Below are 26,049 nucleotides of genomic sequence, written 5' to 3'. Positions count from 1 at the left end.
TTATACATGCCAAATCATATTTCCCTTGATTCAGTACAACATTTCATTGGTGCAAATTATAATCATACATAACAGGACCTTCCTGCTGGAGGTTTTTCCTTACCTTTTTCAGAGACAGCCACTGATCCCACAACAACCAAGTCCACTTGTGCTTTCCCATCCAGCCCCACAGGCACGCTGTAGTCTTTTACACCCTGCAGGAAAAAAAAAAAACAAACAATAAAAAAAAACCATTTGAGGTTTGCAAAGTGCACAATCTTCCAAGAACTGAGGCAGAAATGCAGGATATTTTGATAAATCCAAGTAACTCCCCACGTTTCCAAGTGTCTCTTCCATGTTTAGCCAAACTGTACATGTCTGAGAAGTTATCCCCCCAGGGAATCCTAGAATAGATTCCCTACTACAGTGACAGGAATTTTGGCACACTGCAAGGAGGGCTGAGGGAGGTGGGCACTTTTAGAAGCAAGGTTTTTTATTTAGGATCAAAACCTGATAGTTTCGAAACACTTTTTTGGAAATCTGTTCCTAAAAAAGAAGGCAAGTGACACTTCCTATTCACACTTCCCCACTCTACTAAAATCCTGAGGAATACCAGAGCACTACAAATGCTTCAATTAATTCTGAAATACAAATCACAAAGTTAATTTAGACACAGACAGCTACAGCACAAATAAATCTCAAGTTACAAAAAATGATAAAATTATTTTTTTCTTCTCCTCTCTCCCTGTTCAACCCCACCCACTGTTCTTCAATCCATTCTCATTTTAATGAAAATTCTGTCCAGACTGCAGAAATTAAAAATTATGTTTACTTGGGTTTTTAAATATCAGAGGTTTAGAACTATTAAAAATAGTTAAATTCAATTTAATTAATTTAATTAAAAACATTGAATTGTGATTCAATCACTCCCAATGTACGCGTACAGCACACTACAAATGCTCCCCACACCAGCTCAACTCGCTGTTAATTATAAATTCACAACATTAAAATCACAATAAAGAGCCAAACATTTTCTGTGCAGAGCACAAACCCCAGGAATTCAGCAATTTGTGCCTGACTATCAGCACTAATGCCCATCAGGCACTTCCCAGCAGTGTGGTAAGGATTGTTTGCACAGTGCTTTGTAAATACAAACTGCCAACAGCATTTTTTTCATTAGTGGGCTGGGGGAAAAACCAGACACATGGTGGTAAGAGCCCAGATCAGACAGCAGGCCAAGAGAAAGATCTCTTGCAAAAGTGCTCTTCAGTCCTGAACAGCTTAATTAGTTAATGACTGCAACAGAACTCCCAACAAAGAAAGCCACCACTAATTACCCATTTACAACCTCAGTTGTTGATGGGGTGGCTGCAGAACTTTATTGCCTTTAGCAGGAGATAAAGGAGGAATAAATCCCTGCAGGAAGCAGCTGGGTTTTCGTGGCAGATAAAATGGATGTGAAAGCTGCAGGGCTGTGTGGCCCCAGGGCTGAGCTGTACGCTGAGGCTGGAACACGAGAGGGCAGCAAGAGACCGCGCTGCAGAGCTGGAACCTCAGCTCCTGTGCTGGCCCCGCTGAGTGCAAACCCAAAATTCACCGCAGTTCACCACAGTTCAGTTCACCACAGTTCACCACAATTCACCACAGTTCAATTCACCACAGTTCACCACAATTCACAATTCAGTTCACCACAATTCACCACAATTCACAATTCAGTTCACCACAAATCACCACAGTTCACCACAGTTCACCACAATTCACAATTCAGTTCACAATGCACCACAATTCAATTCACAATTCACCACCATTCACCACAATTCAATTCACCACAATCCATCACAGTTCACCACCGTTCACCACAATTCACAATTCAATTCACCAGTTCACCACAGTTCATGACAATTCACAATTCACCACAATTCACAATTCACCACAGTTCACCACAATTCAATTCACCAGAATTCACCACAGTTCACCACAGTTCACCATAATTCACAATTCACAATTCACCACAATTCACCACAATTCAATTCACCACAATTCACCACAGTTCATGACAATTCACAACAATTCACCACAATTCACAATTCACCACAGTTCACCACAATTCAATTCACCACAATTCACAATTCAATTCACCACAGTTCACCCCAATTCACCACATTTCAACACAATTCACCACAATGCACCACATCTCTCCACAATTCACCACAATTCAATCCACCACAATTCACCACAATTCACGGCTCCTGGATGCTGTATTCCATAAAAAAACCTCAACTTTCCTATTTGGTAACACCTAAGGGCACTAGAATATTCCCCAGAGGGTTCAGCAGCTCACAAGTGCAGAATGTAGGAGCATGAAGAAAGATCTGACTCACCTCAAGTCGCTCATCATTTTCCAAAGAAACGAGAAATATCAATTCCAGTCCCTTTCAACCCTGCTAAGACTGAATTTTCTCCTGATTTCAATATTATCAATGTACAGAAACCCAGGAATAACATCCTAACAGGAAGGGATTTCAGTTTTACTAACTTCCAGCTGGTCCATCCTGAGGCCACAGGTAAATTCAGCCCTCCCTGACTCCTGATTCCCACCTGAGATGTGGCACACCTTCTCAGCATCTCCTTGGTTGCACCAGGAGGAGGAACAATCCTGTTGAACAGCCCAGACCTCAGACGTGGTGTGGGAACCAGCAAAGTCTTCCTTGCCTGAGGAACCACATGAGAACGTTCATTTAACACTGAAGAAATATTTTTATTGTCACACACTAAAAACCAGATGGCCAAATATTCAATTTTTGATGCTGCAGATTGTGTAGTGCATGTAAGATTAATTTCTGCCAATACAGGAAAATTCCACTGAAAGATTGATTGAAGAAATAAAGGTAAAATAGAGATCTGAAGGTATTTCAGGACATACCTTTAATGACAATTCCTCCTTTAAAGCTATGTCTCTAAATAGCTTTATGAGATAACAACTTCAAACTGACAAAGGGCAGAGTTAGATGGGATATTAGGGAGAAATTCCTCCCTGTGAGGGTGGGCAGAGAAAGTGTCCAGAGAAGCTGTGGCTGCTTCTGGATCCCTGGAATGCCCAAGGCCAGGTTGGACAATGGGGTTTGGAGCACTTTGGGATGGTGAAAGGTGTCTCTTGCTATGGCAGGGGGTTGAAACTGAATTACCCTTCAAATCCCTTCCAGCCTAAACCACTCCATGATATTGATATTGATATTGATTTGATATCCACACACTGCTGCACATAAAACCCTTTGAAGATGCCGTTCCAGGTGTTGCTGAGGTGTTGCTGTCCCCTCCCAGCTCCTCCTCAGGGCTTGCCCAGGTACCTGCAGAGCTGCCAGCCGGGCACCTTCCAGAGGTTTGTCAGGATCCACCTTCACCTCCCGTGCTCTGCTGAACACATCGAGCTCCCTGAGAGAGCAGCAGGCCTGCAGAGAGCCCTGAGAGAGGGAGGGAGCCAAGAGCAGAACAGTTTTGATTTTGATTTTGGTATATTTTTACTCACTTCCAGCGTTAGGAAGCGGGCATTCCTCTGGGGAGCATCAGGGTTGCATTTCACAGTCTGGGCAGCCCGGAATTCCTGCAAGCCCAGCAGCCTGGTGGCAGCATGAGAGGAGCCCTGTGTGCAAAAAATGTCACCCAGGAGCTCACAGAAAACACCACCCAGGAGCTCACAGAAAACATCACCCAGGAGCTCACAGAAAATGTCACCCAGGAGCTCACAGAAAACATCACCCAGGAGCTCACAGAAAACACCACCCAGGAGCTCACAGAAAACACCACCCAGGAGCTCACAGAAAATGTCACCCAGGAGCTCACAGAAAACATCACCCAGGAGCTCACAGAAAGTATCACCCAGGAGCTCACAGAAAACACCACCCAGGCCACTTCAGAGCTTTTCCCCCTCTGATTTCTGCAGGTTTTTCATTGAGGGCTGTTCATTTTCTGCCAGTGCCCACTGCCAGGTGGGACAGGGCTGGGGTGGGAGGGTGGAACTCCTGTTCCTGCTGAGGCTGCTCTGATTTCCCGGCCATGAGAACCCTTCGGGGTCTGTCACTGACAATTGGGTTTGTTTGCTGTCCTCCCAGGGCTGTGGGGAGTTTCGGGGACTGAGAGGACTGGAGGGCACTAGGGGAGAACTGGGGGACACTGGGAGGGAATTGGGAGGAACTGGAGGGCATTGGAGGGGCACTGGGAGGAACTGGGGCGCAGTAGGGGTAACTGGGGGGGCACTGGGGGGGACAGGGGAGCACTGGGGGGAACACAGGTGAAACCTGAGGGGGAACTGGGGGGCAGTTGTGGGGGACTGGGATGAACTGGGGGGGGACTGGGAGGGAACTGAGGAGCATAGGGGGGTAGTGGGGGGAACTGGGGGACACTAGCGGTAACTGGGGAGGGACTGGGGGGCACTGGGAGGCACTGGGGTGACTGGGGGGGAACTGAGGAGCATAGGGGGAGTAGTGGGGGGAAACTGGGGTGGAACTGGGAGGCAACTGGGGGAACTGGGGGGGCACTAGGGGTAACTGGGAGTCACTGGGGGGGAATGGGGAGGAACAGGGGAGCACTGGGGGGGAACTGAGGAACATAGTGAGGGCACTGGGGGGAACTGGGGTCACTGGGGGGCACTGGGGAGGAGCTGGGGGGCACTGGGGGGGACTGAGGAGCACGGGGGGGGGTACTGGGGGGGCACTAGGGGGAACTGCGGGAGCAGTGGGAGGAGTTGGGGGGCACTGGGAGGAACAGAGGAGCACAGTGGGGACACGGGGGTCACTGGGGGGAACTGGGGAGGAACTGGGGGGCACTGGGGGGGGAATGAGGAGCACAGGGGGGATACTGGGGGGGCACTAGGGGACCTGCGGGAGCAGTGGGAGGAGCTGGGGGGCACTGTGAGGAACAGAGGAGCACAGTGGGGGCACGGGGGTCACTGGGGGGAACTGGGGAGGAACTGGGGGGCACTGGGGGGGACTGAGGGGGCACTAGGGGGACCTGCGGGAGCAGTGGGAGGAGCTGGGGGGCACTGTGAGGAACAGAGGAGCACAGTGGGGGCACGGGGGGCCCGGCCCGGCCCGGGCTGCAGCAGCAGGAGGATCCGGAGGACTCCGAGGGCTCGGCCCGGCAGCCGCCGTACCTGGAAGTTGGGGATGCGGCCGCGCACGGGCCGCGGGAAGGCGGCCAGGCCGGAGCTCTCCAGGTGCCGCCACACCTCCTCCCGGATGTCCGCCTTGGAGCGGGCCGCCATCGCCGTGACGTCACAGCCACGCCCTCCTCCCACCATGACGTCACTGCCATCAAACCACGCCCCCTCAGCTGTCCTCGCGCAGCCTCAGCGTTGGCCACGCCCCCTCCTCCGCGCGCGCGACGTCTACGGCGGCGCTGAGGGCTCAGAAAGCCTCGAAGGCGGAGTTTGCGTGAGGGCAGCTCGCTCAGGGCCCGGTTTATCCGGAATTAAACATAAAAAATTCCCGATTTCTGCCGCATTAATGCAGATTTACACCCGCGTTGTACAAATACCGCGGGTTTCCATCAGGCCTTATGCCTGGGGGTAAAATCCCACCCCGCTTTTTGTCAAAGAATCCCTCACATTCATTATTTTCCATTTAAAACTGGCGGGTGGTGAATAAAACAGGATCTGGACTCTGCCAGCTTCCCGCAAGATTGCTTCTTGGATAATAAATTAGTTGGATAATAAATTATTAATTGATAATAAATTAATAATTAAGTTATTAGTATAATAATATAATTCTTGTAATTAATAATAAATATATAGCAAGTATAGTAATTATTGTTAATAAAGTATTAATTGGATAATAAATTATTAATTGGATAATAAATGGTTTGTTTGCACGAGTTATTATTTATAGGATTAGCGCATTCTAATAAAATCATCCCAAAAATCAAAGGATATTGAGAATCCTGAGCAGAGCGGGATGGAGGGACATGGGAACGATGAAATGATAAATAAAATTCATTTATTCGTTCTTTTAGGTTTGTGAAGGTTTATTTTAAAGTCTGCTTTAAAAAGGGGGAAAGTCTTCGGTGTAGGAATCCTTAAAATCAGGAAATTTTAGACAAATTGCAGAAGGCAAACCTCAAATGAAAATAAACAGTAAACATGAGATTTGTCAGCAGAAAAATGATACAAGAAGTAGAAAAAAAGGACAAATAGAACGATGGTCTGTGTATTAACGCTGACCATTGGTAAATAAATAACAAGTAAAGTAAATAATTGATCATTGTTAAATAAAGAATAAGTAAAATATCTCCCTAAGTTACAGAAAAGGAGATCTAGAGAGATATTAGGGGAGTTCGAAGCTTAATTATGGAGCTCTGTGCTCAGTTATTTGTATCTTGAGGCTTTAAGATACAAATTAATTGCATGTAATCCATTTTTTATATTAGAGTATATTATATTATAGTGTCATATTACGTTATATTATTTATATTATAGTGTATCATGTTATATTGTATTATGTTATATTGTATTATATTATATGAATTATATTATAGTATGTTATGTTATGTTATATTATATTATATGAATTATATTATATTATATTATATTATATTATATTATATAATATTCTGTTATATAATATTCTATAATATAGTGTTATATAATATAATATAATATAGTGTTATATAATATAATATAATATAATATAATATAATATAATATAATATAATATAATATAATATAATATAATATAATATAATATAATATAATATAATATAATATAATATAATATAATATAATATAATATAATATAATATAATATAATATAATATAATATAATATAATATAATATAATATAATATAATATAATATAATATAATATAGTATAATATAATATAATATAATATAGTGTTATATAATGTAATGTAATATAATATAACAATATAACAGAATATAACAGAATATAATGCAATACCGTTGTATTGCATTATTATAACACAATATTGTTGTATTTAAGATGAAAAGAAAGAAGAAAGAGAAGAAAGAAGAAAGAAAATAAAGAAGAAAGAAGAAAGAAGAAAGAAGAAAGAAGAAAGAAGAAAGAAGAAAGAAGAAAGAAGAAAGGATCTCGAGGCACCACCCTGTATCCTTCACCTTGTACCCATCTACAATATGCTACAAACCCCAAAAATCTCAATTTCTCCCCCATGTGACATACTAAACTGTTCTCTACAATCTATTTCACACTTTTGTGGTTTACTTTGAAGTTTTGGAGTCCTTCTCCATGAAGGAGGGACAAAATCAGAGTTTTCCGGGGCGTCAGAGCAGACAGAGAAATATTCCCCGTGCCCTGGGTTCCCACACACAGGGCTGAAGTAAATAATCTCTAATGATCTAATTAGTTAACATATTTAAATTAATCTGATATTGGTGCTTCTGTTTCAGACCTTAAAAATGTCCCAAACGTGTCTGGTTTTCCCCACAAATATATTAACAATCGATAAAAATGGCACATCTCGATCATTCCAACTGTATCAATGCCAGTAAAAAGAAAAAACACTGTGAAAATACTTGTTTGGCCATTCTTCTACTGTAATTAGAATTCATCACTTGGAAGGGAGAGCAGTCATAATTAATTATTAATTATTAATTAATCCATTAGCAATCAAGCAGTGCTGGGATCCTTTTAGACCACTTACATCTCCATCCAGCCACGCTCAGCAAAGCTGTTCCTTCCCAGGATTTGCTTCCAGAAAAGAGCTGTTTTCTCCAAATCAGGGCAGTTTGATTTGAAAAAATGAGAAATTTGCTGATGGGTGGAATCTTTTCCTGCTGGTTCAATTCTCTGCTTGGCCTCCACAAGGCTGAAATTGGCTCCAAATTCCTTTTGCAGGGTCTTTTCTGTCCCTGCAGCCTGGAGCAGCTCACAGGGATGCCACAGGAAAACTTCTTTTCTTCGGGAAAAAGACAAAGCTACCAGATATTTTATAAATTAAATCAATCTTTGGATGGGCCTGAATCGCTTCTAAAATCCAATTTTACCGAGCTGGATCAAATGTTTCAGTGAAAGAGGTTCAAAGAAGATGTGGGATTTTGAAATAAATAAAACTCAGCTCTCCCTTGAAACACCCACAACTTGTGAAAACACCTAAAAAAAGGGAGGGACAGATGAATCAGATGAATTTAAACCCTGGGAAAAACACAGGAAGAAACTCCTTGTGCTGCAGGAATCATTCCTTGGAACTGCAGGCTGAACACAGCAGGGCAGCCACAAAAATCAGCCCAAATGCACCCAAAAAGGAGCTTTAAACCAGCCATAATGCTCTGCTTGGGGCTCAATAGTCAATATTTTTAAAAGGCTACAAATTCTAAAGGGAAGCATTTTTAATGATGTTGTCATTAATGAAAGGAGTGTGGATTTCCATGTGTGAATAAAGAGTGTGGGTGAATTTTTGTTTGTGAAATAACCCACTGAAGGAGGCACCTCAGGGCCGGTGGGGCTGGCCTGGGCTGCCCAGCAGTGTCTGGAAAATTGGGATGGACCAGCCCCCTGCAGCCAGAGCTTCCTGCCCCTCCAAAACCAAACCCAGGAGAAAATCATCTACTTCAGAGGGTCTTGGCTGGATTGGTGCCAGACAGAGCCTTTCCTTTCCTTTCCTTTCCTTTCCTTTCCTTTCCTTTCCTTTCCTTTCCTTTCCTTTCCTTTCCTTTCCTTTCCTTTCCTTTCCTTTCCTTTCCTTTCCTTTCCTTTCCTTTCCTTTCCTTTCCTTTCCTTTCCTTTCCTTTCCTTTCCTTTCCTTTCCTTTCCTTTCCTTTCCTTTCCTTTCCTTTCCTTCCCTTCCCTTCCCTTCCCTTCCCTTCCCTTCCCTTCCCTTCCCTTCCCTTCCCTTCCCTTCCCTTCCCTTCCCTTCCCTTCCCTTCCCTTCCCTTCCCTTCCCTTCCCTTCCCTTCCCTTCCCTTCCCTTCCCTTCCCTTCCCTTCCCTTCCCTTCCCTTCCCCTCCCTTCCCCTCCCTTCCCCTCCCTTCCCTTTCCCTCCTCTACATCTCTTCCTCTTTCCTGCTTTCCTTCTCTCTCTTTCTGCTTTTTCTTTCCTTCTTTATTTCTATCTTCCTCTTTCTTTCATTCTCTTCATTCCTTCTTCACCATTTTCTTCCTCTCCTTCTATCCTCTCCTTTCAGCTTTCTTTCCTTCCTTCCTTCCTTCCTTCCTTCCTTCCTTCCTTCCTTCCTTCCTTCCTTCCTTCCTTCCTTCCTTCCTTCCTTCCTTCCTTCCTTCCTTCCTTCCTTCCTTCCTTCCTTCCTTCCTTCCTTCCTTCCTTCCTTCCTTCCTTCCTTCCTTCCTTCCTTCCTTCCTTCCTTCCTTCCTTCCTTCCTTCCTTCCTTCCTTCCTTCCTCCTCTCCCTCCTCCATTTCCTCCTTTCTCTCTTTCCTTTTCTCTGTTTCTTCCATCCTTCCCTACATTTCCTCTCCCTTTGCCCACTCATTTTCTCCACTCCCCCTCTCTCCCACCTCCATCTTCCACATCTCCCTCTTTCCCCTTTTCCTGTTCAGTCTCTCCCTGTCCCCATTTCTGTCCCCATCTCTGTCCCTCTGTCCCCATCTCTGTCCCTCTGTCCCTCTGTCTCTGTCCCCGCGCCCGGGCGGTGCCGGGAGCGCTGCAGTCCCCGCGGTGTCCGCTGGGGGGCGACACACGCCGCGCGGAGCCCCCGCGGGCAGGTGGGACCGGAGCGAGCCCGGGAGCGGCACCGGGAATGGGCCGGGAACGGGCCAGGAACAGCCCGGGAACGGCACCGGGAATGGGCCAGGAACGGGCCAGGAACGGCACCGGGAATGGGCCAGGAACGGCACCGGGAATGGGCCGGGAACGGCACCGGGAACGGGTCAGGAACGGCACCGGGAATGGGCCAGGAACGGCACCGGGAATGGGCCAGGAACGGCACCGGGAACGGCACCGGGAATGGCACCGGGAATGGGCCAGGAACGAGCCAGGAACGGGCCAGGAATGGGCCAGGAACGGCACCGGGAATGGGCCGGGAATGGGCCAGGAACGGGCCAGGAATGGCACCGGGAATGGGCCGGGAACGGGCCAGGAACGGCACCGGGAGCAGCCCGGGAATGGGCCAGGAACGGGTCAGGAACGGCACCGGGAGCGGCACCGGGAATGGACCGAGAATGGGCCAGGAACGGCACCGGGAACGGCACCGGGAACGGGCCAGGAACGGGCCAGGAACGGCACCGGGAACGGCACCGGGAACGGGCCAGGAACGGGCCAGGAACGGCACCGGGAACGGCACCGGGAACGGGCCAGGAACGGGCCAGGAACGGGCCAGGAATGGGCCAGGAACGGCACCGGGAGCAGCCCGGGAATGGCCCCGGAGTGACATTGGGAACAGCCTGGGAACGATCCCGGGAACGACACCGGGAACGGCCCCCGAGGCGCCCCGAGAGCTCCGCTGCTGCTGCCGGTAGAGGCTGCGAGAGAAAAACCGGCGGCTCCCCCGGAGAACCGGGAAAATCCCGCATTTCCAAGCGCCTCCCGCGCTCCAAGGGGCTCCTCTGCCCGCGATCCCTCCTGTATTTTTCATAATGTTGATTTTATTTTTTTGTTTGTTTTGTTTTCCTCGAGCCATTCGAATTTTGGGCTGTTCCGAGCCCGCTGGTTCGGTCTCTGCTCAGTGCCCAGCTGCAGCAAGCAAAGAATTTTTGCTGCTTTTGGGCATTGTGTAGAAATTCAGCTCGGTAAAGTTTTCAGGCGAGGAGAGGTAAGATTCCATCAGGAATATTTCTCCAGGCTTTTAGGAAGGGACAGCACTGCGACACCGCAGGGGTGGCTTTGCTCAAGCTTTGCATTTAAAATTTCAAGCATTTTATAAACTTATATCGTTACACAAACCCCGTGTTCTTGTGTACGCTAAGACACAGCCCAGATTGTTACGAGAAATGTGATTTATTTGAAAACCGAACATAAAAGTGTGAAGCCGTTCTCAAATTTTTGGAGAAAAAAATAAAAGTTTTCTGTTATGGTTATACATTTACATGAAAAGTAGCAGCTTATCTCTCTGAATTCATTATTTGTTTTCCCAAACAAAATATCCCCGGACATTTTCTCGGTGGATAAAACCCTCCCCGAACACTCAAAATTATTTCCGTCAAAATTAAAATAACAATTTTGAAGCGCCTGGAGAAACTCCCCCAATCAATTTTTCCATGGCAGATCATTTTTAACCATCCCTCCTTGTAGAGGAGCTGCCTCATAATTTAATTTTTTTTCCTTCCCTTTAGTTATCGCATAAAATCGTTTCCTTTCTTATTAAGAAAATCTCCGGTAATTAACAACCCCGCCGGGTTCCCACGGCCGGAGCCGGCTGCGGTCTCGTCCTCACCGCCCGGGCTGCGAGCGGGAAAGGGACCCTCGGTGCCAGCAGCCAGCCAAAATCCCAGCCCGAATTTGGGGGAAAAAATAAATATATATATCTTTGTTTTAAAGCCTTACGAAACCACACAAATTGCAAGGAGGGCAAGGCAAAATTACAGTGTAAGAAACCCAAAAATCACCGCTCAGGAATCAGCGCGGCAGCGGCCAGGCTCGGGGGAGGCGGCGGGAAGGAGCCCGAGCGAAGTGACAGCAAATTCATAAAATTCATTTCCACCTTATCTCGGTCTTTTCGGGCTCGAATCGATTTTACAGCGTTAATTTTGATTATAGGTATATTCTGATTTTTAATTTTGTTCTCCTGCCGAGCGGGGAAATCGCTGGTTTCCCACCTCGGCTGGAACAGAACAATTCGCAGCAGTTTCCCCCCAGCACTTGAGTTTACACTTGGTCACCGTGCGTCCCTAATTGTCCCTCTCTGATTGCCTCTAATGAACTCATTAGGGAGAAGGCAGAGGGGCGGATTTCACAGGCACAAGAAAATCCACCTCAATGGCCCGGAACGAAAAAAATATATAGATATTTAAATACGCTCGCTGCTTTTTGTTGATTTTGTTGGTTTTTTTTTTCCTATAATAACAAAATAACCCCAAAGCGGCCGAGGAACCTCTGAAGGGGCAGCGACGGGGCCGAGCCGCGATGTCACCGCCGCCGTCCGAGCGCCGAAGCTGAACTCCGCTTCAACACATTTAAACACATTTAAATAGATTTAAACACATTTAAACACATTTAAACACATTTAAAAACGCGAACTCCCGACGCGCACAGGGGACGCCGCGACACCGCGCGGGTGCCACCTCTCCCAATATCCCCGTCATCAACCTGCCTGCGGTGAAGCGCTTACAAAGCCCTCCGTTTGGCCCCGCGGGGCAGCGGGCGGGTGCCCCCGGTGGGTTTGGGGTTGGTTTTGGGGTTGGATTTGGGGTTGGTTTTGGGGTTGGTTTTGGGGTCGGAGCTCCGCGGAGGGGGCGCGGAGGGGGCGCGGAGCTCCGCGGAGCGGGCGCGGAGCGCGGAGGGCGCGGGGGCCGCCCGCCAGCGCCGCCGCGTCCCGCGCTGCCATTGGCTGCGGCCGCGGCGCCGCGCGCTCCCATTGGCTGGCGGGCGCGGCGCGGGGCGGGGCCGGCGGGCGGTAAAAGCGCGGCGGCGGCGCGGGGCGAGTTTTGAAGCTGCGCGGCGCGGCCGGAGGAGCTCCGCGGCTCCCGCAGCCCTCCGGGGGCTCCGGAACGCTTCGGGCCGCTCTTGTGACAAGGACTGGGCTTTTCCGCAAGGCTGCTGCTTCTTCTTTTTCTTTTTCAAATTTTTTTAAATTTTTTTTTCCATTTTTTTTATTATTATTCTTCCGTTTTGCTTTGTTTTTTGCCTTTTTTTTTTTTTTTTAAATTCCCTTTTCCTGCGAGAACAGGCCGCCCCCCCAGCCCGCCACCCCCCCAGCCCAGCTCCCCGCAGCAGCGCCCGCCGCGGGCTGTAGGCGTGTGTAGCAGAATCACAGTCATACAGAGGGAGGGAGAGGCCGCCAGAGACCACCCTGCCCCCGGCGACCCGGAGGATGCCGCTGCGGTGCCGCTGCTAGAGGACACGCTGGGATTTAGACCGGCTCCGAGACTCTCTCTCTCTTTCTCCCCCGCTCTCTCCCTCTCTCCCTTCTCCGCGGAGAGCTCCCGGACGGGGGTGAGGCCCTTCCACCGTCCTCCTCCTCCTCCTCTCCTGCCCGGCCGCGGGAAGCCCCTCTCCATGATGCAGGCTCGCTACTCCGTCTCGGACCCCAACGCTTTGGGAGTGGTGCCGTATTTAAGCGAGCAGAACTATTACCGGGCTGCCGGGACGTACGGCGGCATGGGCAACCCCATGAGCGTCTATTCGGGCCACGCCGAGCAGTACGCGGCGGGCATGGGGCGCTCCTACGGCCCCTACCACCCGCACCAACCCACCGCCCCCAAGGACCTGGTGAAGCCACCTTACAGCTACATCGCCCTCATCACCATGGCCATCCAGAACGCCCCCGACAAGAAGATCACGCTCAATGGGATTTACCAGTTCATCATGGACCGCTTCCCTTTCTATCGAGAGAACAAGCAGGGCTGGCAGAACAGCATCCGCCACAACCTCTCGCTCAACGAGTGTTTCGTCAAGGTGCCCCGCGACGACAAGAAGCCGGGCAAAGGCAGCTACTGGACCCTGGACCCCGACTCCTACAACATGTTCGAGAACGGCAGCTTCCTGCGCCGCCGGAGACGCTTCAAGAAGAAGGATGTCTCCAAGGAGAAGGAGGAGGCCCGGGAGCGGCTGCTGAAGGAGCAGCCCAAGCCCCCGGGGCTGCCCGGCGCCGACCTCCCCAAGGAAGCCTCCTCCTCCTCTTCCTCTTCCTCCGCCTCGGCGCCGGCCTCCGAGAAGAAGGTGGTGATCAAGAGCGAGACGGCTTCTCCCGAGCTGCCCGTGATCACCAAGGTGGAGACGCTGAGCCCGGCCAGCGGCGGGGCCGTGCGGGACAGCCCCCGCAGCGCCGCCTCGCCCCCCGCCGCCGCCGCCTCTCCGGACGCGTCCCTGCCCGAGCATCACCCGGCGGGGAACGGGCTGCCGGGCTTCAGCGTGGAGAGCATCATGACCCTGCGGACTTCCCCCGCGGGCGAGCTGAGCCCGGTGAGTGCCGCCTCGGGCAGGACGGGGCTGGCTCTGGGTTACCCCACGGGGCAAACTTCGGGTTACAGCGCGGCGTGCAGCCAGGCGCTGGACACTAGTGGGAGCTACCACTGCAGCATGCGGGCCATGAGCCTCTACAGCGGAGACAGGCCTGCCCATATGTGCGCCCCGCTGGAGGAAGGGCTGGCCGAGCATCCCAGCGGTGCCCCGTCACCGCTGGGCACGCTGAGCCTGCCCGCGGGGCAGGACGGAGCGTTGGGTACCGGGCATCACCCGCACGGAGGTGGCGGAGGAACGACGGCGGCGGGGGGACAACCCGCGGCTTCTTGGTACCTGAATCACGGCGCGGAGCTGAGCCACCTGCCCGGCCACACTTTCGGCTCCCAGCAGCAGACTTTTCCCAACGTGCGGGAAATGTTCACGTCGCACCGCTTGGGGATGGAGAGCGCGGCGCTGAGCGAGCATCAGGTGAGCAGCAACTCCGCCTGTCAGATCCCCTACAGATCCGCGCCCTCCCTATATCGCCACGCCGCCCCTTATTCCTACGACTGCACTAAGTACTGAGTAGCCGCCACCCTCAGCTTAACCCCTAAAAAAAATTATTATTAATAATAATTATTAAAAAAAAATCGGGATAAATAAACCCACGGCAATAACAATCCGACAGCTTCCCCGTGGACTTTGCGGCCACACAGAGTTTGAAGATTCCCAAAAAAAACCGTTTTTTTGGGCCTCCTTAAATTCCGGATAAGTAGATTTTATTTAAAAGAAGGGGGGATCTCTTCATTTCAAAAAGAAAAGAAAAAACAAAAAAAAAAAGCGAAAGAAAATAAAAAGGTTAAAAAAATTATATATATATATGTCGATCTAAAAGTGGCAAATTTTATATGCTAAAGTATAGGGGGTCTCAGAAAAATAAGTTATGGACCAATATCGCAACGACCATTTATACGTTTTAAAAGGAAAAAAAAAAGTTTATAAATATATATATAAATATATGTCCTGGGTATTTTTTGAGTTCTCTGTTGTGCTGTAAAAAATATGTGGATTTCTAATCAGGCTGATTTTCAGAGCCATTAATATAATATTTAAAGTTGAGTTCACTGGATTATTTTTGTCTCGCCCAACAGTTCCTAACTTCCAAATTAATGACAAGTGATTTCTTCTTCTTTTTCTTCTGTGTACAATTATGCAATAGATTTTCTTTCGTTTTAGAGCTGTTCTTTTTGCAAGACGAGGAAATAATTTATTTTTTGCTGGTGGATTTTTTTTTTTTTTAAGGAGAAAAAAATAGACAAAGTATCTGATACTTTTTTATTATTATTTACGACGTGTGATGTTTTGTATAATAGATTTCACCTTTACCATTCCTAAGGACTATTTGCTTTAACCTGCTTCAAAGTTCGTTTGTCTGATGTGGTCCTAATTGTTGTACTTACCTTAAAATAAATCCATGCTGGTTTTTTCTGCTCCAAGTCTGGCGCTTCTCTGTGTATAAATTCGGGTTTTTTTACAGGTTTTTTTTTCTTCTTCTTCCACGCAGAAAACGTGGCAGTGATTGTTTTTAAAACAAAAAATGATTTTTCCTGAAGGTTTCTTTCTTGGAGAAAAGGTTGAATTAATATGAAGAGATGGAATTGTACAAGTGGGGAGGGGGGGAAAAAGAAAAACCACGGCGGGGCTGAACCCCCTCGTTCCTAAATCCCTGCCAGAGTGAAATTTCGGGAGTTTTCCCAGGCCTGCCATGGGGAAAACAGGAAAAGAGGAGGCGCAGGGAGGGGAATTTCTGCTCCTCTCGCCCCGTCCTTGCGCGGAGCCGCCTCTTTCCAGGGCACAAAACAAACCCCTCAAAAAAAAAAAAATATATATATATATCCATTTTATTTATTTATTTGGTTTTCTTGAAAAGAACCCCGAGTGCTGCCGGCCTCGCTGCGGAGTTTTAGAAATGTTGAAAGTTCACTCGAGGCTCATTTCAGTTTTCAAATCCTCTCCGGGTTGAAGAAATGGCTGATTTTCACTTTTTCTTCATTTATTAACGCTTCTGTTCGCCCCATCCCAGTGCCCGCAGCCCCTCAGTGCCCCTCAAAACTTTTATTTTTTTCTTTTTTTGGGGGTTTCGGGACTCGTTGTACCCAGGTCAGGCTGTTGAAATCGATGATCTAAATTGGTTTTGACTGGTTAAATTTCGCCTGCGCTTGACAGCTGGCAAAAAGCACCGAAATTCTCGATTTCAATGAGAAAAAAAAATGTCTGAACCTCACTTGATCTGTATTTTAAGGAACATTCTTGTAAAAGAACTCCCTGCCGTTTTTCCTGGCTCTCAGAGGGTGCTTTTTATTTAATTTTATATATTTTATTATTTTTAATGCAATAAATGTCAAAGTGCTCTCTAAATAAGAGAAAACACAGAGCGTAAAGGATTAAAAAATAGGGAAATAAAGGGAGCAAAATGATGAAAAGAAAATAAATAAAAGGAAAAGCGAGGGGGGGTGGGGGAAATATGAATTGGGAAAGAATTCTTCCCGTGGGATTTTTTTCCTGCGTGCATCCCGGGCTCGCTGTGCCTGCTGTGGGTTTTCCCAGAAATCCCGGGATCGCTCCCCTCATCTTCCCGGCACTGGGAATTTGGGGACCCTTTTCCCCGGGCAGGGATGGGATGATGGGATGCGGGACCCGGGACACCCCCAGGGCTCTGTGCCCTCCCCCTGTGCTGCTGCTGGACAGTTCCTGGCATCCCTTTCCCCCCAAAAAACTCCTTTTTTTTGGTGTTTCTTTCCCCTCCTGGTCCCGGCGGGACCCTCTCGTCCCCTCTGCCCTTTGGGGTGGGCTGGTGTAGCAGGGAAACATTTTGGGGTGGGCTGGTGTCTCACAGGAGCATTTTGAGATGGGCTGGTGTCACACGGGAACCCTTTAGGGTGGGCTCGTGTTGCAGACGAGCATTTTAGGGTGGGCTGGTGTCTCATGAGAGCATTTTTGGGTGGGCTGGTGTCGTAGGAGAACATTTTGGGGTGGGCTGGTGTCTCACAAGAGCTTTTTGGGGTGGGCAGGTGTCGGAGGGGAGCCCTTTGGGGTGGGCTCGTGTTGCAGGGGAGCATTTTGGGGTGGGCTGGTGTTCCAGGAGAGATTTCTGGGGTGGGCTGGTGTCTCAGGAGAGCTTTTTGGGGTGGGCTGGTGTCACAGGGGAGCATTTGAGATGGGGTGGTGTCACAGGGGAAGCCTTTAGGGTGGACTGGTGTCTCACGAGAGCATTTAGGGGTGGTCTGGTGTCTCAGGAGAACATTTAGGGGTGGTCTGGTGTCACAGGGGAGCATTTTGGGGTGGGCTGGTGTCACAGGAGAACATTTTGGGGTGGGCTGGTGTCGGAGGGGAGCCCTTTGGGGTGGGCTGGTGCCTCAGGAGACCATTTAGGGGTGGGCTGGTGTCTCACAAGAGCATTTTGGGGTGGGCTGGTGTCTCAGGAGAACATTTTGGGGTGGGCTGGTGTCACAAGGGAGCATTGCTGGTGTCTCACGAGAGCATTTTGGGGTGGGCTGGTGCCGCAGGAGAGGCGAGAGGACCCTTTGGGGACTCTGTTTAAAAGCTGCCATGGGGAGCTCGGCACGGCCATCGGAGTCTGTCGCGACAGGTGACTCCAGCCTGGCCGGAGCAGAGGGGAAGAAGGAAGAAGTGAAGGAGGAGGAAGGCCCGGGGTAACTTTTGAAGGCAGCCAGGACCAGATGTGGCTCGCAGCCCCCCGAAGGAGCAGCACAACCCCCCCAGTCCCTGTCCCCGCAGGTCCGGGACCAGCCGTGGCCCCGGGGTCTGGCTGATGATGCTGCGTGGCCCGGAGCCCCGGGCTGGGCTTAGGGTGGCTCCGGGAGCAGGATAAGAACGGTGGATGGGTTTCCTAATTTATTTATTTATTCTTGTATTACCATTCACCACCGAGTTCGCCAACCTGTCCGAAACCCCAGACAATTTCGGTCTTGGGGAGAAGAGGCAGCGGTTTTCATCTCGTCCCCATAGCCCAGTCCAGGGAGGGTTTCCCTGGTGCTCCAGACCCCGGGTGAATCCCATTCCCTCAGGAATGCCCCAGGCCTCGTCACAGCCCAGCAGGAGCCCTCCCGTCCCTCCCGGACAATCCCACCCTCCCTGGGCTCCGTGGGACGGCGCCGGCCCAGCGCTTTTTGGGGATGGCCACGAGCTCTCCTGTCATTTTGGAAGGGACTTCGTAGAAAATCCATAACCGGCACTGGCAGGCCGGGAGAGAAGGAAATAAATACACCCCTGATCCCGGAGCGAGCTGCCGTCCGCGCATTCCTGAGGAGCCCGGCCGGGATGCAGCGGGAGCGGGGAGCTCCAATTCACATTCCCGCTGCCCTGCAGGCCGGGATGGGGAACACGGATTCACATTCCCGCTCCCCTCCAGGCCGGGATGGGAAACATGGATTCACATTCCTGCTCCCCTCCAGGCCGGGATGGGAAACACGGATTTATATTCCTGTTCCCTTCCAGGCCGGGATGCAGCAGGAATGGGGAACACGGGTTTAATTCCCGCTCCCCTCCAGGCTGGGAAGGGGAACACGGATTCACATTCCCGCTCCCCTCCAGGCTGGGATGGGAAACACGGATTTATATTCCTGCTCCACTCCGGGCTGGGACGGGGAACACGGATTCACATTCCCGCTCCCCTCCAGGCTGGGATGGGGAACACGGATTTATATTCCTGCTCCCTTCCAGGCCGGGAATGGGGAGCACGGATTCACATTCCCGCTCTCCCTTAGGTTGGGATGCAGCAGGAATGGGGAACACGGGTTTAATTGCCACTCCTCTCCAGGCCGGGATGCAGCGGGAGCGGGGAGCTCAAATTCCCATTCCCGCTCTCCCTTAGGTTGGGATGCAGCAGGAATGGGAAACGCGGATTTACATTCCCATCCCAGACTGGAGGGGAACACAGATTTACATTCCTGCTCCCCTCCAGGCTGGGATGGGGAACACGGATTTACATTCCCACTCCCATCCAGGTTGGGATAGGAAACACGGATTCACATTCCCACTCTCCCTTAGGTTGGGATGCAGCAGGAATTGGAAACGCGGATTTACATTCCCTCTCCCCTCCAGTCTGGAATGGGGGACACAGGTTTCCATTCCTGCTCCCCTCCAGGCTGGGATGGGGAACACGGATTCCCCTTCCCGCTCCCATCCATGCCGGGATGCAGCAGGAGAGGAGAGCACGGTTTTTTGCCCTGTTCCCCACATCCTGGAGTGCTGCAGGAATGGGGAGCACTGATTTACACCCCGTTTTCCCCGGGCAGGACGAAAGAGGGAGTGGGGATCACTGATGTACAGCTCTTCTTCCTCCCAAGATTGGGATGCAGGAGGAGGTGGAAGCTCTGATTTTTGGCTTGCTCCCCCCATCCCGGGAAGGATCAGGAATGGGGATCACTGATGTACACCCCTTCTTTCCCCCAAGATTGGGGTGCAGCAGGATTGGGAATCACTGATCTGCACCCTTTCTTCTCCCGTTTCCCGGGAAGGATCAGGAAAGGGGAGTTCAAATTCACACCCTTCTTTCCCCTAAAGACTGGGATGCAGCAGGATTGGGAATCACTGATTTGCATCCCTTTCTTCCCCCGTTTCCCGGGATGGATCAGGATTGGGAATCACTGATTTTCACCCTTTCTTCCCCCGTTTCCCGGGATGGATCAGGATTGGGAATCACCGATTTTCACCCTTTCTTCCCCCGTTCCCCGGGATGCAGCAGGAATGGGGAGAGCTCATTTACGCCCTGCTCCCTCCGGGGGCTCCGGGCGGGATCTCTCCTCGCTGCTGCTTTAAAAGGGGCTCGTCAGCTGGAGAGGAGGGGAAACCCATCCAGGAGCGCCTCCATCGCCGGTTCGCGTTGTTTGTTTATTTTTTTTTTGGTTTTGTTTTTGTTGTTGGGTTTTTTTTGTGTGGTTTTTTTTTTTTTTTTTCTGTTTAGGAAAAGAGCGACGGTACCAACACCATCAAGGAGAACCCCCCGTGTTCCTTCCCCGTCCCCCCGCAGCCGTCGGAGCCTCTCGGAGGCCGATCCCGTGCGGATAACGCGGCTGAAGAGCTCCAGCGATGCCGCCGGCAGGAAAGGGATAACAGGGATAACACGCAGCACATGAGCAGGGAAGAAGGAACGCAGGGAAAAGCCGCATCCCCGCCTCCAAGGATTTCCCACCGCCAAGAGGGGAAAACAAGGGAGGAAACAAGAATTTTCCTGGGGGAGGGAGCTCGGGGAGAGAGCGGGAGCCCTGTGACTGTCTCCTGCCGTACACGCGAGTATTTATTGTTCTACTAATCCGTGCCTGGAGTGTCTCAAGCAGCGGGGGACTCCCCGAGGTGGGGAGAGGAGGAGGGTGAGGGGGGAAGACCCTGGGCCGGCTGCTCTGAGGATGCTCCGGGCGGCTCAGAGCAGCGGCGCTCTGCTCCGTCCCTCCCCGCCGAGGATGCTCCAGGGCCGGGGAGGCTCCCCGGGCGTGCTGCTCCCCAGTGTCGACAGGCGGGGAGCCCCCAAATCTCTCCTTTCGCTTCTCTTTTTATTTATTTGGGGTTTTATTGCGCTTTTGGCAGGGCGGGCGGGTGCTGCGGCTCCCGGGGGCCGGGGGGGATGCGCAGGGAGCGGGAGGAACGCGGAATTCCGGGCGAGGGCGGTGTTAGAGGGGTGAGTTCCCCACCCACGCGTGGGCCCGGCCAGTGAGAGGGGAGACCCCCACACCCCCGCCCGAGGAGCCCCTCCCCGAGCACCCCGGCTGCGTTTTCCTGGAGCTTTCAGGACCCATCCGGAGATCCACAGCATCGCGCTGGGTTTTACCCCGAGGATGAGAATCCTTCTCCCGGCAGGGGAGCGGCACTGGGCCACAAACCCCACGGGTGAAGGGGAATTCGCAGGGAAATTCGGGGATGGCATCGCCAGAGCCGGATGGTGCTGGGGGACACCCGGAGCTCGGCTTTTACCTCCTCCCTTGCCGGGTTAAAAATCTCAGCAGCCCCGTGGGATATTTCTCTTTGAAGGAGAAAAGGATCCCCCTCAGGCCTCTTCTTCCCTCCCTCGGATGCTCCACAGAACAGGGGGTCCCGCAGGTCTAAACCCGCGGGGGGACTGGGGACACAGGCGACACCTCCAACTGTATCGGAATCCCTCGGGGCCTCGGATTAAAGCTGTTACGTCAGTAAATTAAAAAAAAAAAAAAAATCCGACAACAGAAAACACAGCCCCAAACCTGGACGTTTATACAGAAAAATAGCATCACAAATTCCTAATGTAAGCACCGGCCAGCTGTGTGCACTTGTAAAGTTGTTATAATCCCCCTCCTTGTTATAAACAGGAAAGTACATAATATAAAGCAACAGGCCCGCATTCACAAATACTGACCCTCCTCCCCGGGCCTGCCAAATTCCCCTTTTGCTGCAGTCTCGGGCTGCACTGGGGGTCCCCCTCCGCCCGTCCCGGGGGTCTCCTCGGGGTGCAAACCCCGGTCCCCTCCACACCTGATCCCCCTTCCCTTTCCCTTCCTCGCCATCGCAGCTCTGCCTCCTCCCCTCATCCCCCCCTTTCTCTTCCTTTCTTCAATTATTATTATTTTTTTTTATTTTTGTGTTGCTGAATGCCCCGGTTTTGCTGCGGGGATCCCTGCCCGCTGCTCCCCAGCTCCAGCAGCGAACATCCTGCTCTGCTGTGTGTGCTTACAGCGTCAAAGGGTGGACGTGATATTTCAAACATCAGATCAGTGCGTTTATATATTGGGTGCCCGGAAATTTTTCCAAATAAACACAGCTTGATTCGACTTGGGTGGGCAGACTTATCAACAGACTAATTCTATAAACAAATGAAGGAATAACCCGGAGACCATTGGCTGGTACCAGCGAGACACGTGGAGAGAGCTCGGAGTTTTGTAGCAATGAAATTTTAATTAATGTGGGTGGGCTGAGAACACAAACGACTGTTTATCAGAGACAATTTATTTTCCAGCGCTAAGTCAACATATAATAGCAAACTTACAACAATTATTTAACTTTTTTTTTTCCTCCCTTTTTTTTTTTTTTTTTTTTTTTTTTTTTTTAAGAGCTATGAAGCAGGGACAGAGGCAGAGCGAGCTCCTTCAGGCAGGGCTGGGAGCTGAGCTCGCACAAACAGCTCCCCGGTGGACTCGTCCCACGTTCCTGCCCTGCTCGGCTGCGAGGGGGAAGAAGCGGAGCTGCGAGCCCGCCGGCGATGAGCCACATCTACGGTAGCCACCTCTCCCCCCTGGGTAGCCCATCCATGGTTTACCTGCCCGCCGCGCTCGGTTTCACCCCAGGGGGGGCGATATCCCGGCAGGACCCCCCTCAGAAACCCCCTTACAGCTACATCGCCCTCATCGCCATGGCCATCAAAGAGGCTCCGGAGCAGAAAGTCACCCTGAGCGGCATCTACCAGTTCATCATGGACCGCTTCCCCTTCTACCACGACAACAAGCAGGGCTGGCAGAACAGCATCCGCCACAACCTCTCTCTCAACGACTGCTTCGTCAAAGTGCCCCGCGAGAAGGGCCGGCCGGGCAAGGGCAGCTACTGGACGCTGGACCCGCGCTGCCTGGACATGTTCGAGAACGGCAACTACCGCCGCAGGAAGAGGAAGCCCAAAGCCGCGGCAGCTCCGGACCCCAAATCGGGCGAACAGCCGGCGCCCCCCTCTCGCCCCGTCGAGCCCAAGCGGGCCAAGGGCAGCGCGGGGGTCCCGCGGCCGGCCGGGGGCACCACGGCTTCCCCCGGGGGAGAACCGGCCCCGGTGCCCCCCGCTGCCGCCCCGCCGCTCAAAAGCGCTCCCCGGGGCCGCAGCTTCAGCATCGAGAGCATCCTGGAGCAGGGGCTGCGGCCGCCGCCCGCCGGGGCTGCCCCCAAAGCGGCCCGGGCCAGCCCCGCCGGCTCGCTGCTGGCCAGCGGCTCCTTCGGGCCGGCCCTCAATGCTTCCCTCCTGCTCGACTCCCAGGGGCACGGGAGGTTTTATCACATCGGCATCCCCTTCCTCTCCTGCTTCCCGCTGCACTTCTCCGAGGCGGTGTTTCATTTCCAGTAGCCGCCCCATCATTAATGCCCCCCCTCCATCCCGGCCCTGCTGCTCCGGGGGGCGCGATGGGAGGGAGAGATCGGACTCCGACCTCACCACGCGGGTAAAGACCTAAAAAACCCCCCCAAACCCCCAAAACCCCCAAAACGATGTTTTAAAGGTGACTCAGGATTTCAGGGCATTTTCAAGGCGCGTCTTGCTGCGGACTCTCTTTTGCGGGTGCCTCCCAGCCCCCGCCAGAGCGACTTTGGAAGGTAAAAGCGGTTTTGTTCTCCCGTGGGCTTTGCTCTGCACCTTTAGTTTCGCATCCCTCAGGTTCCTCAGACCAGGTTTCCCTCGGGCCCTTCAGGTCTCTGTTTTCTTCTTTTATTTTCCCTTTGAAAGCCAAGCCCCATCCCAGGGGGAGGAGGCTGAGTTTTGTTTTGCCATCAATACCCAGAGGAATTAATAATACCCGTAATTTTGCCGTGAATACCTGCAGGCACATCATAATTCCTGATATTCCTCACTGGCCCAATCCTCCCAGTGGGTAACTGGAGCTGAACTCATGGCAGAACTGAGCAATCCAGGCTCATCCTGAATATTCCTGCTTGCTTTGATCGTGTGGAACTGGTTTTCCTGCTCAGCATTGGTGCCTTGGAGTATCCTCACAGAGTTTCTGCTCATGCATGTGGCCAAAAAATGGGGATGGATGAGCAAACACAGAGATTTGTCTTGTTCCATCTCTTACTGGGATTGGTTGCTTCTGACCAAAAAAAGACTGAGGCAGGGTTGTGGAGGCCAGGACAAATACCTGAATAAAAAAAAAAAATTAAAAAGGACAAAAAAAAAGAGGGACATCAACTGTGTTTCTAAAGTTTTCTCTTTTTTTGAAAAGAAGGAAGAATCCTGACACATTGCAAGAAATCAGGAATATTTTGTATTTTTGTTTGCCATAAATAGAGGCTTTTTGTATATTTGTGGATAAATGCCCTTTTGGGAAAAAAAAATATATTCTCAATTTTCATTATGAAACCAAACCTATATCCAATAAAGGTATTTTTGTTCAGGATTGTGGCTGGTGTGATGTGGAACATCCCCTGGCTTGTGCTGGAGGATGGAGGAGTGGGGCCTGGTGCTGACATGATGGGCCACAAAAAGATGGGAGAGGCTACAAAAAGGCTCCTGGGAAATTGCCTGTTCCTTGAAATGGGTGAAATCTTTCCCCAAATGATTGTTTCTCCTTTTCTTCCCCTTCTTTCAACCCACTCTGTCTCAAAAGCAAAGCTTGCTTTTAAATGAGCACCTGGGTATTGGAAATGTGGGGTTTTCAGGTGAGTTTTGGTTCAGTTTTTGCAGAGGAAGGTTGGCATCAGGTCCTCCATGTTTGGACCAGGGTTGGCCATTTCAGCCCAAGGCAAAGAGCTCGTGGGGAAGGACAGAAAAATCTCCAAAGCATGAGAATTCTTATTTAGCTTCCCCAAAAAAAAAAAAAAAAGATGGTCATAGGCAAATCCCTGGATAGGCTGAGCTGTAGCTTCTCAATGTGAAAAAAAGAGAATTAAAAGTATATTTTATTTTTTTAAATCACATTTGCAAGATAGACTTTATTTTACTAAAATCCCTTCTTAGCTTCCTATTTCTGACAGCTGCTGTTTGAATATCTATTGAGGCCATTGTTTAAAGTTCTGGCAGTGAGTTAGAAAATGAAGAAACACTCCCAAAAGGTTGTGAAGGTGCCACTGCTCAGTCCCCACCACAATTCCCAGGGCTGGGTGAGTGCTCGGAGGGTTCAAGCTCCCCGTGTGCCACCCCCGTGTGGCATTAGGGACAGCTGCAGAGGGTGTCCCCTGGCCAGGAGGTTCCATTCCAGGCTGGCACTGACCTCACTGGCCCCTTTGGGGTCTGGGAGGGGACATCACCCACAGGAACTTCAGGGGGAGGAAAATGAGCCCAGCAGAGACCTCAGACCCTCCCTGCACCCCCTGTGGGGGGATTTGGGCTCAGGGTGGGGTGGGAGGTTGGTGCTGCCTCCCAGGATTTGTTTGGTGGGTCTCCATCAAGCCCTTCCCACAAGGAGGGACCCTGCACCCCTGGTGTCCTCACAACCTGGCCCATGCAAAGGTTTCACGCCCCAAAATTTCGTATTTATGCTCTCAGTCCCTGCTTTTAATCTGTGTCTTCAGCTCCTCTGTTTCCCTTTCTCCTAACTCGGCCTCCTGGCTGTGACCCCCAGTTGTGTCACCTCTCAGCTCCTATTCCAGCCCCCAAACCCCTTTTTGGACCTGCAAACAGGGCTTTTATTCCTTTCCTGCTCACACATGTGGAACTCCTCCCTGTCCAAGCCCTTTCTGCACAAGAGCAGTTTTTTAGTGAGGGAAAAAAGTGAGTCTCAGTTTAATACACGATGTATATTTTTATCACAGACGCTTTTTTTGTTGGGTTTTTTTTTTTTTTTGGTAACCCAGCTTTTTCTATGCAATGGGAATTTGTTTCTTTGCGAAGCTTTGCTTTGACATTTGATCTCATTTCTGTTTTGGTGGAGTGGAGTGGGACCAAGTACAGCTGCAGCCTTTAAAAGCCACACTGAGCTTGATTTTGGTTTCGCTTGAGGGAGCGAAATTAGTAAACTTAACATGCTCTGCACAAAAGTGACACTAACTCCAATGAGCTCAGAACCCAGTGAGCAGTTCTGAGGGGCAATTTGGAATTAATTGGGATCAGGCCAGTGCTGTAACAGGGGGATGAATACCAAGAAAAAGGGTCTTATTGCCAGCAGGCTGGATGAGTAACCACACATGGCTTCTGCACGTCATCTGTTTATAGAGAGGGGAGAAGTCATGCTACAATAAAAACATACAGTAAAAACATAAAATAAAAACACACAGTAAAAACAACAGCAGAGCAATGAGTGTGCAGTCAATTCACCAATTCCTGCCCTTTGGATGGAGCTGAGCATCCTTTAATCCTCTCCACATCCATGTG

General features: G+C 50.7%; 3 protein-coding genes across 6 annotated transcripts in view; 2 read left to right on the top strand and 1 right to left on the bottom strand.

Annotated features, from left to right (window-relative positions):
• The window catches only part of MTHFSD (methenyltetrahydrofolate synthetase domain containing), a 29,083-nt gene extending 23,823 nt beyond the window's left edge, over positions 1-5,260 (bottom strand). For 3 of the 4 annotated variants that reach the window (XR_012057702.1, XM_072934248.1, XM_041718569.2), the window contains exons 1-4: positions 5,129-5,260; positions 3,327-3,440; positions 2,578-2,691; positions 104-194 (exon numbers count right to left, since the gene is read on the bottom strand). Coding sequence is in view for 3 of the 4 variants with exons in the window: in XM_072934248.1 (XP_072790349.1) it covers positions 104-194; positions 2,578-2,691; positions 3,327-3,440; positions 5,129-5,239 (430 nt within the window). In the remaining variant the exon portion in view is untranslated. Of the gene's footprint in view, positions 1-103; positions 195-2,577; positions 2,692-3,326; positions 3,441-3,505; positions 3,620-5,128 lie in introns of all 4 variants that reach the window. The other variant, XM_041718570.2, reaches the window with a different exon arrangement.
• Positions 5,261-12,552: 7,292 nt separating this feature from the next.
• Positions 12,553-15,499, top strand: FOXC2 (forkhead box C2). Its single transcript, XM_002196107.7, has one exon. It carries the CDS (start codon positions 13,119-13,121, stop codon positions 14,586-14,588), a length of 1,470 nt encoding a protein of 489 aa, XP_002196143.3. The 5' UTR covers positions 12,553-13,118; the 3' UTR covers positions 14,589-15,499.
• Positions 15,500-22,092: 6,593 nt separating this feature from the next.
• On the top strand, positions 22,093-24,136 carry FOXL1 (forkhead box L1). Its single transcript, XM_030282481.4, has one exon. The coding sequence runs from the start codon at positions 22,252-22,254 to the stop codon at positions 23,092-23,094; it is 843 nt and encodes a 280-aa protein (XP_030138341.4). The 5' UTR covers positions 22,093-22,251; the 3' UTR covers positions 23,095-24,136.
• Positions 24,137-26,049: the final 1,913 nt, after the last annotated feature.

This window comes from Taeniopygia guttata, chromosome 11 (genome assembly GCF_048771995.1).
Source record: "Taeniopygia guttata chromosome 11, bTaeGut7.mat, whole genome shotgun sequence".
Lineage (NCBI taxonomy): Eukaryota > Metazoa > Chordata > Aves > Passeriformes > Estrildidae > Taeniopygia > Taeniopygia guttata.
This window is presented reverse-complemented; position numbering and strand designations above follow the sequence as displayed.